The 15,015-nt window shown below is 40.1% G+C and overlaps 1 protein-coding gene across 1 annotated transcript in view; it reads right to left on the minus strand.

Moving 5' to 3' along the window:
• Positions 1 to 4,458: 4,458 nt before the first annotated feature.
• Positions 4,459 to 15,015, minus strand: part of LOC106517274 (forkhead box protein P2) — a 29,404-nt gene continuing 18,847 nt past the window's right edge. The window contains exons 8-15 of the mRNA XM_014008026.1: positions 10,688 to 10,798; positions 8,425 to 8,614; positions 8,271 to 8,341; positions 6,275 to 6,376; positions 6,049 to 6,170; positions 5,574 to 5,643; positions 5,342 to 5,478; positions 4,459 to 5,259 (exon numbers count right to left, since the gene is read on the minus strand). Of these exons, the coding sequence (XP_013863480.1) occupies positions 5,130 to 5,259; positions 5,342 to 5,478; positions 5,574 to 5,643; positions 6,049 to 6,170; positions 6,275 to 6,376; positions 8,271 to 8,341; positions 8,425 to 8,614; positions 10,688 to 10,798 (933 nt within the window). The 3' untranslated portion in view covers positions 4,459 to 5,129. The remainder of the gene's footprint in view (positions 5,260 to 5,341; positions 5,479 to 5,573; positions 5,644 to 6,048; positions 6,171 to 6,274; positions 6,377 to 8,270; positions 8,342 to 8,424; positions 8,615 to 10,687; positions 10,799 to 15,015) is intronic.

Below are 15,015 nucleotides of genomic sequence, written 5' to 3' on the forward strand. Positions count from 1 at the left end.
GGACTCTTCCTTGTATGTGAGGCAGGAAACATAGCCTTATATGGTGTTTTTGGGGTGGTAATTATGCTAATCTCCTCTCCACGAGCAGCTGGATACGAACAGGTGGAATTTACGCAGCTCATTTACATACTTTTCCTGAAGATAGAAGAGTTTGTTGAATCTGACTTGACATGTTCGTACGAACCCTTTGTACGAACAAAAGTAAGAGAAATTTAGGATAAGAATACGAACATGTTCTTGCATGAGGCCCAATGTCAGGCAAACACTAAAGTCTGATTTATACTCAATAAGAAGTCTTCTTCAAATGTCTCACTCATGTGTGTGATGAAAATTGTGTAATTTTCTACTCTTACCACCTTCTGACACCCTGTCTTGTGCATTGCCCTCGAACAGAACTAGCTCTCACCAGGGGATAAGATGAACATTTATTCAGAATTTCATGGGCATGTTTAGTCTGCAAAGTGGCTGCAGTGAGATAATCTCTGAGCAAAGTCTGCTGAGAATCTGCTGGCCGAGGCCAACATTAAAACTGTACCTGTAAAAATGATAAAGAAGGTTAAATAAAACCTCTGAAGATGGTAAATTAACTCAGGAAAGGAAACTGGACCATTTTGAGCATACAGTAGACAACACATAGCTCGTAGCTCGTAGCTCATAGGCGGCTCTCAGTGACTGTGCTGGCCCAGGAAGAGCTTGTCTCCTCCGGCAGCTGGTGGTGCTGGTGACCAGGAGGAGTGCGCCTCAGATGTGCAACGTATGGGGACATTCTCACATCTATTATAAACAGTGGCACTAGTTTTGTGACAAATTTATTAAATGATGCTTCTCCTTGATTAACAAGAAAAAAACAACAGGATTTTGCCCTCCATCATCTTCTGAAAATAAACCTCCTCTGAATATCAGCAAAATCAGACCTACATCTTGTTGAAGAATAACCAGGCCATGAAACTGAAAGATGAGCAATAATTTAGGCGTGTTTGTCTACCTTAATACGTGTTTGTAACCAGTTGAATGTTTGAATGTGAAAGAGTCGTACAACCACAAACAGCTTTGGGCTGGACTGCATGTTTTAATGAGGGTCTCTGCTCTCTCCACTGTGCAGATCGATACTGAAATATTGATACTACCGATACCAGGAACTGATGTTCTAGAATTGATACTAAAATCAAAATAGTGATACTTTGATACTTTAGTTATTTCACATAATGTATATCATTAACAGTAAAATAGTGGAAAACAACTAAACTATTCAAATCATGTCTAAATCATATGTGGTCGGAGGGAACTACTTTTTCTTCTGCTTGAGTAATGCATAAGCACAGTGGCATGTGTTCAGTCAGTCAGTCTGTAGATGTACGGCAGGTCATTTTAACATAAAATTGGCTTTGTCTGACTCTCTGTAATTACATTCTAGGTGAGGGGTTCCCAAACTTTTTCATGCCATGTCCCCACAAACAGCATTAGTTCTGGCCAAGGACCTTCTTGCAAACCCATAAACAATGCTATAAAATATACAAAGTAACAACTTTTAGAATGTTTTTTTCTCACTTTTATTCACTATTCAAAAATTATTATATTTCTTTAGAATAAGAATTTAAAATTGTGCTAAACAAATGTATGGTTAGGGTTAGAAAGACCTTTAAATTAAATAAATTATTATGCCATGTATTATTTATAAAGCGGTTATTTGAAAAAGACAAATTTTTAAGATTTACCAGACACATTATGTGTGCTATCACAAAGTATCAGTATCGGCTCAGTATCGCCGATACCAGACACATTTTACTTGGTATCAGTACCAGTAAGAAAACTGGCAGTATCGAACATCACTACTCTCCACGCGTCTGCAGCCAGAACAAGGCAGTCATATTATATAAAACTTTCTTCAGAATTTGACCCCGCCTGCTACATGTGACATCATCACTGGCGGGGTGGACCCATCCCCCAGGATCAAATTCTCTTGACATAATTCCTGGTTTTGCTAGTGTTCTTTACAGTCAGTCATTATGTGTTGAATATGTTCAGGCAAGTTGCTACTTCTAGTATGTACCTTCTGCTCTAAGTAGCCATCAGTGACAGCCACTCAGACCAGTCTGTACATAAAATCACCAATTTAATCACAAACATATTCACACAATGTTTTATAAAACTATCATATTTCACCTAAAAAAAGACCGTTAAATGTGTAGTGCCTTTAAAAGTCAGTAGTAAACAACCCCAATAAATTTCTTCAAAACTACAGAACATATTGATTAATACAACATATCATGTTGTCGTTTTGTTTAATAAAGACATGTTGGACACAAAATTGTAGACAGAATTACATTTATGTATTCAGAATCTATTCAAATTACTTAATTACAGTAAAAGAATGTGTTTTAATGGAAACACATGACAGGAGTAACTAAACAACACAAACTGAATGACATTTTCAACAAATTTAACTCTGAAAGCCGCAACTGCAAACATTTTATTTTACTGAAAAGCACATTTTATAAAAACACGGAGAATGATCAGTTCACTGTGTATTCTTAATAATTACACTGACAAGTCTCCAGTATTGTTAATATGAAACAAACACACACCAATATCCTTGCTTTTTTCTTTTCGACATAAACAAAGTAGATCCTTTACTCTGAGCATTTAAGTGTACCCACTGTAAACACACAACAGTTGTTTTTGTTTTTCTTAAAAAGAAAAATGATCAAGTTCAAAATCACAGAAGCTGCCAGGGTCTCAGGTTCAAAATACCAAAATGAGGTTTTTAAAAATGTATTCCTTGAATTTAGTTCATCATGCATGAAGATATATTAAAGGATAGAAGATATATTATTTTCGAGTAAAAACACTGATTGTTAGGATTCAGTCAAGTTGGAAAATTGATCAAATTCTTATTTCAAGGAGCAATTCAGTTTATTCAAATCACAAACTTGTGTAAAACTACAGACATTATAGGGGTGACCTGATCTGATACTGATATAGGATATTGGTCCGATGTCAGCCTACATCTAAACTCTTTGATATAAGCACTCCGAGACAAGCAGTCCATTCCAGCATTTCTACCCAGCAGCACTTAGATCCAGCATGCAGAGCCCACGTGATCACAGTAACATGCTGTGCTGACAAAGCAGCAAGGAGTAGGAGGTATGTCAGCAGTGTGGCAGTACTTTTCATTAAAGTCCAAAAACGAGGTTGCAGCCTGAGTGACACATTTGTCATACACAAGTTTTCCTTCATGGAGTTTATTACTGGAGAGCCAACCAGGCTCTACTTCCCATCCTGGCAAGAAAAGCAGCTGAGTTCCTCTGAATAGCAAAACATTAGTCATCACTGAGGAGCACAGGAGCAAGCTGACAGCTCAGCATGCTGGAATATAACTTATTGAAAAAAAAAAAGAATCTCCACATCATGCTCGGTCCGCAGAAAGTGATGATGGAGCAGTGAAAATAGGTAACTATGGATTTATTATTTAATATTATTATTTCTTTTTGTGCTTGCTATTAGAGTGATATGTTTCTTTTGTTTACACTATTGTCTTAGTGAAGACTAAGAGCAATCACATTGGTGATTGGTTGATTCATTGATCACATTGGTTTGGGCACAGTCAGTGAAATTAAAGCTCTGCCTCAGACCTTGTCAGGAACAAGTACACACACACACACACACACATTGGTAGAACTATCTTTTCCAGCTAAACACTTTACAATTTTACACATAATTGTCTTAAGAGCTCTACAATGTTTTTTTACATCAGGACAGGATCAGTGCAGTCTTATTTCTTTCCTTAAAAAAAGTTGCGTAATGCCAAATAAAACCAACACTGGATCATCAAACGCAGCAACTAATCCATTTCAGCACTTGGTTAAAAGAAAAACTAGTTGTCCCAGGTTCGATGCTGTGGGCTTGAAATGGATCAAAACAGTAAACTATGTGAGTCACTCACATACACATACCATACAAGTGAAGTAAGGAACTATACTACAAGATTATTTAGTTTTAGAAAGCTCTAAGGCAGTGATTCCCATCCAGGGGTTCGTGTACCCCTAGTGGTACGCAAGCATATTACAGGGGGTACGTGGAAAAGATTTCCCAGGTGTATTAAAAAGTTAATAAAAATAGGACTGGGATATGTAGGGCCCTAGGATTTCTGCAATGCAGAAAATGCAAACAGAATCACGAAACTGACACAAAATGGAATCCTGCATAAAAAGTGGAATTTCACAGAATTTAATAATTTGGGGTATTTGATGTATTTTGGACGCTGCTGTTTCCTGCACCTGCTTGGTTTATTTATTTAACTACTTATTCACTTTCAAGGCATCGTTTTTATTTATGTTTAATTTGAGTTGAAAAGAATAAAATGCCTGAGATTTAAATGTTCTAGGGGTTATTTGTTATTTAATAATCAGTTATTGTACATTATAGTTTTGGAGAATCATTACGTTTGACAGAGGGGGTACTAGTGGTAAAACAAAATGGCTCAGGGGGTACACAAGTCTGAAAAGGTTGGGAACCACTGCTCTAAGGGATGAATAATAGTTTTCATGCCTGGCATCATATCAGACACCTGAGGTCCCATCTGCACCACTCCAGATGTTTTGTCTTTCATTAAAAATGAATCTTTTCAAATAGTTCTAACAAAAATGCTGTAATACGCGTACCACATCCAGACCATCCTCATTACAGGTGTGTCAAATCCAGAGGAAGAATTTTAGTTTGGTTTTGGTAAATCTTTTAACCATTCTTTTTATTATTAAAATTATTATTTTAAATGCTTTTTTAAACTCTTCTTTCAGTTAGTAAAGTTAAGTGAGAAGGATGAAGACAAAACAGTAAAGACAGCTTCATTGTTGGTTAGGTTTCTGGGGCAAAAATTGTCTTTGTCGAAAGTTTCATATTTCCAATTTGAACAAATTCTTTCAAAACTAAGTTTTTCAGAACTTAAATAAAATTACTGTTCACTTGTAAACATGAAGGGCAGACACTGCAGAAATTACAGTAAAATAAATGGATATTTGAAGGAGTGTGGAACTTTTGGACCATCACGTGTCACTGGTAGGTGAAGACTTAAACTGAGTGAAGATTTTACTGTATATATTATTGTAACTGACTGTCCAGACTGTAAAAGGTTATTCAAGGTCAAATAAATGCTCCTCATTCTTTCCACTCATGTCACGCTGCAGACTGACTGGTTTTACCGTCGCCAGCAGACATTCTTGCTCATTTATTTTGAGCTCTTCATTGTCAGGGTGCAGTTGTCTGAAAAAAGCAAGAAAAAATCAGTTCTTCAAAAAAGCAATCTATTATCTTTTTTAAAAAGTTCATATTGTRCTGAGCTCACTGCTGGACTTGAGGACTTGAGTTCTGCTTTCTGTGGCTGTTGACGTCTGTCGGTTTGATGCCATGTAATCGGCTCCTGAACTTTCTGCTCACACTCTCCTGCTTGAACCCAGACAGGGATGCTTCTGCCAGTGCAGCCTACAAACAAAAGGACCAACTTTGTAATCTAACGGTAAATTCTACCATTCAGCAAACCACAAATCCAAAGGTTTACTGAATAAACAACATCTCACCTGTAAGGTGGACTGAAGTGTGGCTCCCAAAGCAAGACTGGAGGACACGGTTTTCATCAGTGATGGACTTCTGTCATAAAATATCAAACCTTTTTATGAATATGAGCTGAAGACGATCTATAAACAGATAATGCGTGGACTGAATGTGTTCCAAAAAACAGTCTGTTCAGAGTAATAACCTGTTCAGTTGTGAGACATGTTTTAAAAATGACCAAATAAAACTTTTTAAAATTATTCTTATTGCAAGATGAAACATATGTTTTTTTTTATCTTTACGGAATTTGCCCTTTTTCACAGTTTCAATTTTGTTGGGCTTTTTGCCTCAAATGTATAATTATTTGCTTGTTGAATTTGATATTTAACACTTACAGCAAGTCAATATTACAATAAAAACCTTTCAAATAACAGGCCTACAGGCTATTTAAACTCATATTAAGGGGTAGTCTGATTTGACTGGTTGTAAGAAGTTTTTTACCCTGCGATCCGCTGGGATCTCCTCCTCTGGTATTCCTCCTCATCCACCGTCCACACTGCCCCTTTCACATTCTCAACACGCACAAAACACTTGTGCAGGCTCAGGTTGTGGCGAACAGCGTTCTGATTGAGAGTGATGCAGATATTACAGATTTTACAGAACATGCGCTGCATAAATCAGCTGTGACGCACAGCATGATCACAGAGTTTATCTGCGGCACTGCTACCTTCCAAGTGGCGGCGTTACGTCTGAAATAAGCAAATGTCTTCGTGAACCAGTTGTAGATCTCGTTGAGCGTTAGCTGCATGTCTGATGCTTCCATGATAGCCTGGAGAGCGACAGGAAAGACAAAATGTAGAACATTGCAGATTAAAATTAAATCCGTGAGTTGTTGGCATCTCTTCTGAGAAGATGTTTTAATGGATAATCCCATATTTTGATACTGTTGGTAAATGGTGAATGGACTGTATTTATGTAGCACTTTTCTATCCATCCAGGACACTCAAAGCGCTTCACACTTTTTTGTCTTTCTGGTTCCAATCATACACTATTTGATGTTATAGAAAAAATAAGATATAAGCACTAGAATTCAGGTCATTTCAACCTAAAAACAGAACTAGTCTTTTTGTAACCATGGCTGCTCGTGTTATGATGACCCCCACACATGAAGCAGGGGTCGTACTGTTTTCATTTATTTTATTTCAAGATTTTTGGTCAAATGTAGCACAGTAAGAGCTGCACCAATCAATGTGAAATTTGGAAAGAATGTAGATGTGTCCAACCTACACTGTGCCAGCCAACGGTTTTAGGATAGCCCCCATATTTGAGGAGGGGGCTCTATCTAAAAAGGGGGTGACTGGACATACATAAATGCTTATAACTCAAAAACTATTCAACATAAGAGCTTCAGATTTTTTAAGCTCTTTAAGCTTGCTATCTACGGACCCCCACCCAAAACAATAAATCCATTTTGATGACTTCTGAGTTCTGGTGCGTTGGTGCTTTACGTATGTGTGGTGAACATATATGCTATCGCTGTGCGGTATCTAAACATGGTGACAGTTTTGTCAGAGTCCATACAAATTACTTAATTTTGTTTTTATTCTTCATGCAATCAAATGCTCCTACATGTCAACCCTTTCGAACATAATACCTGCAACTTGTCCGTCAGAGATCTGTAAATTTTACAAAAAAAATTATCCATAGTACTCTCATACAATACAATGTGGGTTTGGGTGGCGTTGGAGCAGACAGGTGGAATTTCGGCCACAGGAAATGTCTAGCTGTGAACCTTAAATAAATTTGAAACAATGTTTTAGAAAACATCTGTAAGATTATTATATGTCTGTGTACCTGCAAAGCTGGAGGGGGGATACTACAAATAAATGGCAATCCATACAACTTAAAATGTGTGAAAGCTGTGGTGAAAAGTCCTCATCTCATGAGGTTTGACTCATTAATAAACACACTTAGGGTTTTTAAGTCTTACCTGTTCGTTTTTGCCGACATTTATTGTCAGAAGTGGGACTGACTTGGTATTTTGCTGTTTTCTCATGCAGTTTTTGGGTTGACAGGGGTGTCATGGTTCAATATTGAGGAGCAACTTTAGCACAAGTATTGATGTGCACACTGCTTGTACACAAAATAACATCTGTTGACCTGAACTCTAAAAGGTATCCAAGTTGAAAAAGTTCAAATGAGTAAAAATAACCAGTGTTTAACTGATATAGTCTCAATTATTACTTTTTAGGTCTTACATTAAAGCAAATGTCTATCTCAGTAAGAAGAGTAAAATTATGGAATAACCTGTATATAACTGTAATTTCATTGTATCTTATCTTATCTTATCTTATCTTATCTTATCTTATCTTATCTTATCTTATCTCATATTATCTCATCTTATCTTATCTTATAATGATTCAAACTCTGATTAAATAGTTTATTACTATTTCATTTAAAATCTTAAGCAAGAATAAATATAACTTATTTATAAACTGAATAGATAATACTAAAGTTTGATCATATTAGTTGCAGGTGTTTTTTATGTTTTGAGTTTGTTTTGTAGAAAAATAATCAAATTTATTTTGTTGCTTTATTATTAAGAAGGGGGCAGGAGACATAAGTTTTCTTCCTACTCTGTTGAGCCTTGCCAAAGTTATGTATTTATGGATTAAGCATAAAAATCTGCTATTTGTGTTAATGAAATACAAAACAACACGTACCTGTCTGATCAGTGTTGCGTAGGTGAAAGGTGGTCTGATGTCAGTATTCTTATAAAGCTCATATTCATTTTCTGACAAAAAAGAAAGAAACCATTGAAAATGAAAACTGGAAATCTAATTTCTTAACTAACTGTGAGCAAAGCAGTGATTTTACCTGAAGACATAGAGAAGACCAAAGGTTGATCCCGACATCTCATGACCGCCGTTTTTGATATAGAAGTTGGCGACTCTTCTTCGCACCTATGGGTTGGGGAGCTGACAATGTCCACTGATTGGGGGATGGCCTGAACAGAGTCCAGGGGTCTCAGTGAGGGCAGCGTGCTGGTGAGCAGGCCTAGCTGCCACTGAAAGCAAATGATGCAGGTTAACAAAGGGCCGAGAGAAAAGAAACAAAACAAAGTGAGACATTTTTAACAGAGCATGACGGAGCAATTTGTTTCGGCTCCTCTGAGCTGCCTCCACTAATCTTGCAATGAGTGGGAAGCCAATTATTGTTAATTACAGGGTGAAATCGTTTGGTGAGTGTTGTGATTAGGGTTCAATATTTGTGAGATTAACACATGATTATCAGAGCATGTCTGCTGTCTGAAAAACAGAACGGCAACCATCTGGTGCCAGCAGCTGGGCAACAAAGAAAAATATATATAATGTGAGCATCATCATCATCATCATCATCATGGCCAGAGTAGAGGAAAACAAAGAGTGTTTGAGAGGCCAAAGAAAATGCTAAAGGTTCAAACCATTGATTTATATTTTTAGATTGGGCGTGGCTAGCTCCATTGACATGCACACACTGGAGCTCTGTTATGCATTGAAGAGCCTCAACAAAATTAATGGAGGTCAACGGACTGTGAGGCGTCATCCTGATGAAAAACTCATAACTTTCTTATTTCTTGCTTGATTTTTACAAACTATGGTTCAAAATAAAGCTGAGGAAATCGTGAATTTTAATGTTGTGGAAATTTAAAATAAATAACTAATTTAAATTAAAACAGTGGCTTCAACTAAGTATTTTGCATTTCACAGGTGTGTTTTCATACAAATCCATGAGTTCTGACGAGCTGGAAGCCCTATTGGGCCCGGTACAGGGCCGACAAGAGAACTGAAGGAAATCTTCTAAAATCTTGTGGGCTTAAAGGGTTAATCAGAACTGAGTCTGAAACGTTAAAATAAAATTAATATTTCAAGTATATATATATATAGTGTGTGTGTGTGTGTGTGTGTGTGTGTATGTGTGTGTGTGTGTGTATATTATTATGTATATGTGTGTGTATACTTGATCCACATGTATATAGTGCTCTCCCGATCTCTGTGTGTTTAACAAATATTTCTTCAGTAAAACTATAGAATTGCAAATGTACACAATATAATATGATATGCATTTATACTGTTTGATTGTTTTATGTCAGCTTAACTTTACAAAAGTTTTTGCTACAAACTACAATAATTTTAACATCAGTAAAAACAAACTAAAAAATACAAATTGTTTCAGGTCACAAAAAATTGTTTAACGAATTTCTTTTTATCACAAAGTATTATTCTTCAGCTTCATAATGATGCAGGCTGTATCTGAAGCTAACCCACAGCTGGCACACATTTTTTTTCTCCTTTTTCAATGGAAATGTTGAAAAACACACAAATATAATATCTGAATAAACTGGCCTGTCTGACAACTTGACTATTTTATCACTGTCTCCATCATTAGGTTATTAGGTTATTATCATTAGGTATTCATATTTTCTGAATTATTATGCAGTCTAACTAGTCAGCAATCCATATAAATCCATATTTTACATGTTTAATATCTGTAAGTTATGTATTTGACAGCAGATAAAATAGATTTTAAATAAGGTTAAACATGAACATTGCAGCTTTTTAGCATACAGGTTTTACAATTAATATAATTAATTTTGATTAAATATGCATAATATTAGCTGTGAAACGTAACCCTTTCAGCTCTTGTAAACATGTAACAATCTATGTAGTTTATAACAAAGTATTTGTGCCATTTGTAGGTTTATAAAGCATTTGTTTGCACCGCGCTACGTTCTGTTCGTTAATTTCAATGTTAGCATTAGCATTAGCTCAATGCATAAAAATCCCCCTTGCGAAGCACACCCAGGTCACGTGACCCCCAATCCAGAAATACGTATATATCAATGGTTCAAATAAATGCATTCAGTTAGATACAGATCAACGTTATAAGACTTTTTTTGTTTGTTTGTTTCTTTGAAAGCACCAAAATGTCTTTGCAGCTGTAAGTTTTCTGGTAAATTACAGTCCTGCACTATGTTTATCAGGGCAGGAGGAGATGGAGTTCCAGTTCCACATTAATTATGTCCACCACTTCTTCTGAGTTTACCTACAGCATCATGTGTGCCACTTTAACCTTTCACACCAGTTCACACTCCATCTACCTGCGGGCTGTGAGGGTCAGCAGTCAAGTCACATGTTGGCGATAGAGCGTTTGAAGAGGGCAGGTACAGGTGAGCCATCATCGCTTGCAGACGCTTCCGCTCTTTGCTGAGCTGCTCAAAAAGATTGAAACATGGAAAGGAAGTCCTTAGGAGTGGTGTGATAAAAACACAAATAACAGAATTAAACGTTTGTCTTAGGGTGAGTGTTGATGAGAAACTGAAGTGTTTAGTTCATGAAATATTAGAAAAATACAGGGAAACAGATGCAGAATTTTAAAGAAATAATAATAATGATAACAGTATTATTATTATTATTATTATTAATAATAATAATAATAATAATAATAATAATAATAATAATAATAATAATAATAATAATAATACATTTATTTGTGTAGCACCTTTCAAAACACAGTTAAAAAGTGCTTCCATGCATCTATCCATTATCTTCTGCTTTATCCGAAGTCAGGTCTCAGGGGCAGCAGCTTGAGCAGGGAAGCCCAGACGTAAGTTGTGAACAGAATCGGTAACAATGAGCAGCCTTGGTGAAGTCCAGCCAGGGCTAAAGGGTTGACTTACTACCGGAAAAGCAAACCAAACTCTTGAACCACTTATATAGAGACTGAATGGCCCGTAGCAACGGACCCACAGTCCCATACTCGCATAGCACCCCCACAAAACACATGTAGACTGGATCAGCAGACTCTCATGACCCTTCAAGGACCCTAGTGAGGGTAAAGAGTCGGTCCAGTGTTCCACGGCCAGGACAAAACCTGACTTGTTCCTCAAGAATCCAAGGTTTGACTATCGATCGGACTCTCTTCTCCAGTACCCCTGGAAAGACCTTACCAGGAAGGCTAAGGAGAGTGATCCCACTGTAATTGGAGGACACCCTCCAGTCCCCCTTTTTAAAGAAAGGGACCACCACCCTTGTCTGCCAATTGCACTTCCCCCAATGTCCATGCGATGTTGCAAAGGCATGTCAACCAGGACAGCCCCACAACATCCAGGGATCCAGGGTGGATCTCATCCATCCCTGGAGCCCTGCTGCCGGGGAGCTTTTTAACTACCTCAGCGACCTCAGCTCCAGTTATGGATAGAGCAGCCCCAAAGTCCTCAAAATGTGTTTCATCACATAATACATTCAAAACACATAAAATACATGGCGCAAATAAAAAAAAAGAATAATTATATAAAACATGTAAAAATCAACAATAATACATTTTTTAAATTGTTTTAAAAGAGGACATTGAAGAGACTTGTCTGATGTTAAGTGGCAGTGTATTTTCCAAACTGCCTGTAATCATTCTCTGGGAACCAAAAGTAGTGATTGATCAGATGATCTCAGAAGTGGCAAGGGGGTGTAAGGAGTAAGTAACTCAGTAATATATGATGGTGCAGGTCTATTCAATGATTTAAAAGCTAACAATACAATATTAAAATCTATCTTAAACACCATAGGTAGCCAGTGTAAAGTAGGAAGAACTGGAGTAATTTTATCAAATTTCTGGGTTCCTGTGAGGATGTGTTTTGTTGTCTTGTGTCATAACTCCTTCTTGTGTTCCCTCCTTGTCATTATGCTTCTTTTTCCCCTCAGTTGTTTACCTGTCATTTTCTCCTCTGTCACAAACACCTGTCAGTAGTTTCTAATCAATATTTTCATAAGCTGTTGTTCATCTCCTCATTCCCTCTGTATTTATTCTGGTTCAGTCCTCCACACACACGCTGGTTCATTGTTTGGCATGTCCAACAGTTATGGTCTCCTTGTTGTTTCCCTGTGTTCTACATACTCCTTGTTGTGTGGCTGCCACAACAGCTTTTGTTTTATTTTCAAGAAACACTTTTATTTTTTTGGAAACTCTTCACCTCTGTCCGGATCTGGGTTCATTCCTTAGTAAAACGCAACACGTATGAACCACCCACTAACTAAACCCACCGGGAGGATGAGTTTTCTCGAGTTCACCAGGAAGGAGAACATTTTCGCTTCCTTAAGTGAGTGGGGAAGGAGTCCAGCTTGAGGGTTGGCTGGGACTCAGCAGGTCCAGCAGCCTCAGACCATCATCTGGGTAGGTGGCTTCCGGATGACACCTGCTCAGCCCGCCTGGAGACGTGAATGCCGGGGTCCGGAGTTTGAGGTCCTCCTGTCCCCTCTCCTTGTAGAGGAAGAGGAGAGAAGGTCCAGGACTCAGTTCTGGGGGTCTCGCCTTGCGTTCAGGTCTGCGCCACTGCCACCTGGGGAGAAGGACCAAGCATCTGAGCTGCCAACTGGATCCTCTCAGCATCACCGTCGCCAGCGGAGAAGGACAGCTGCCCCTCCTGTGTACCCAGAATACAACCCTGACTATGATCTTGAGAGTGATCCCTTCAGTCCCAAGTTTGTCAGGTACTGCTCCACCAAGCTGATGGATCCCTGCTGCATCGAGACAATGGTTTCCCGTGCTCCAGTGTCACCTCTGAGAGGGTCTTGGATGACGCCTCCTCCAGTGCTGCCTCCGAGGGGGTCCCGGACACCTTTCCCTCCAGTGCCGCCTCTGAGAAGGCTCCTGAGACCTCTAGCCTCCTGTGTCTCCGAGAGGGTCGACCCCTCTACCTCCTGCACTTCCAGGGCCTCCGTGAGGGTTGACGCCTCTACCTCCTGTGCTCCCTGTGCCTCCATGAGGGTCAACACCTCTACTTGCACCACTCCCAGTGCCTCCGGGAGGGTTGATACCTCCACCGCCATCTGCTCTCCAGCGAGGGTCGACCCCTCTACCTCTTGCACTCTCAAAGCCTCCGAGAGGGTCAACGCCTCCATCTCCTGCACTGTCCGTGACACCGAGAGGGTCAATGCCTCCACTGCCTCCAGCGTTCCAGCGAGGGTCGACGCTTCCACTACCTCCTGCATTCCAGCGAGGGTCACCACCTCCACTGCCTCCTACGTTCTGGCAAGGGTCGACGTCTTTGCCTCCTGTGTGGAGGGTCTTAGGGGGGAGGAAGTGGTGGTGACCACCTTGTCTGCAGTTCTGGTGTTGGTCTCCATGTTTGCTGCAGCCCTTGTGAAGATACTGATGCCGCCTGCAGCTGAGACCTCGCCGCCTGCAGCTGAGGTTTCCACGTCATCTGCAGCTGAGGTTTCCACATCGTCTGCAGCTGAGGTTTCTACATTGTCTGCAGCTGAGGTTTCCATGTCGCCTGCAGCTGAGGTCTCCACATTTCTTGCTGCTGCTGAGCCTTCAGAGCCAGAACCAGCACATGAGCCTATTGAGCCCCCATCCAGGTCTGCCTGAGGCTCTTGAGGTTTCCACGTTGGCCTGTGCTGAGCTCTCATTACCAGCTGCAGTCCCACCTTAGCTCTCATCGCCAACTGCAGCCCCCGAGCTCTCATCGCTGGCCCCTCCAGAGTCTTCTCTGCTGGCCCCTTCAGAGTCTCCTGAGCCCTGTCTCCTCCACGGCCGGGCTTTGGGCCACCCACCAGAGCTCCGCCTCCATCACGGCCAGGTCCACGGTTGCCCTCCAGAGCTCCGCCTCCACTGCGTCCGGGTCCATGGTCACCCTCCAGAGCTCCATCTTCACTGCGGCCGGTCCACGGTCGTCCTCCAGAGTCCCTGCCTCATCTGTGTTGGGTCCCTGGGCGACCACCTGAACTTTCTGCCCTCTTCAGATGTGCCTAGGGCCATCTTTGTGACTGTTTTTTCCCAGGGTTTCCTGTCGGTTTTTGGTTTGCCTTTTTGTTTTCTTTTGTTCCCTGTCTGTTTTTCTTGTCCTGTGGTCCATGCTGTCTTTGTTGTTGTTTATGTCCCTGTATCCTGTGTTGTTTTTACCCCCTGCCTCCCTCCAGTGTTCGTGTCATATCGTCCAGTGACGATACGTGGAGGGGAGGTACTGTGAGGATGTGTGTTTTGTTGTCTTGTGTCATACCTCCTTCTTGTGTTCCCTCCTTGTCATTATGCCTTTTTCCCTTATGGTGCGTTCACACCGAACGCGATTTCAGCTTCAAAATCGCAGCCAACGCTGAAGTTTGAAGCTTGTGCACTTTGAGGTCAGAGGTAGGACAGCTGCGCTGCACGGCAGAGCCTCCCCGCCCCTCCCTCCTCTGTCGGGCTCTGTTTAATGTCGGACGAGGAAGTGGCTTTGCTTTATTTACAGGGAGCAAGAGCGTGTCACGTTCATCAGATAATTAATTCATAATTAATTCACCAGATAATTCAGAGTAGAGGCTCACAGCTCGCTTTCAGGACTATTTTTCCAGTCTGATGAGTCGCTGTCACGCATTGGAGCGGATCAGGACACTGACTGCAGGCACGATTTCAGCTAAAGAGCTCCTGTCCGTCTGTTTCAGGTTAGTGGAC

This window comes from Austrofundulus limnaeus, unplaced genomic scaffold (assembly GCF_001266775.1).
Source record: "Austrofundulus limnaeus strain Quisiro unplaced genomic scaffold, Austrofundulus_limnaeus-1.0 Scaffold47, whole genome shotgun sequence".
Taxonomy (NCBI): Eukaryota; Metazoa; Chordata; class Actinopteri; order Cyprinodontiformes; family Rivulidae; genus Austrofundulus; species Austrofundulus limnaeus.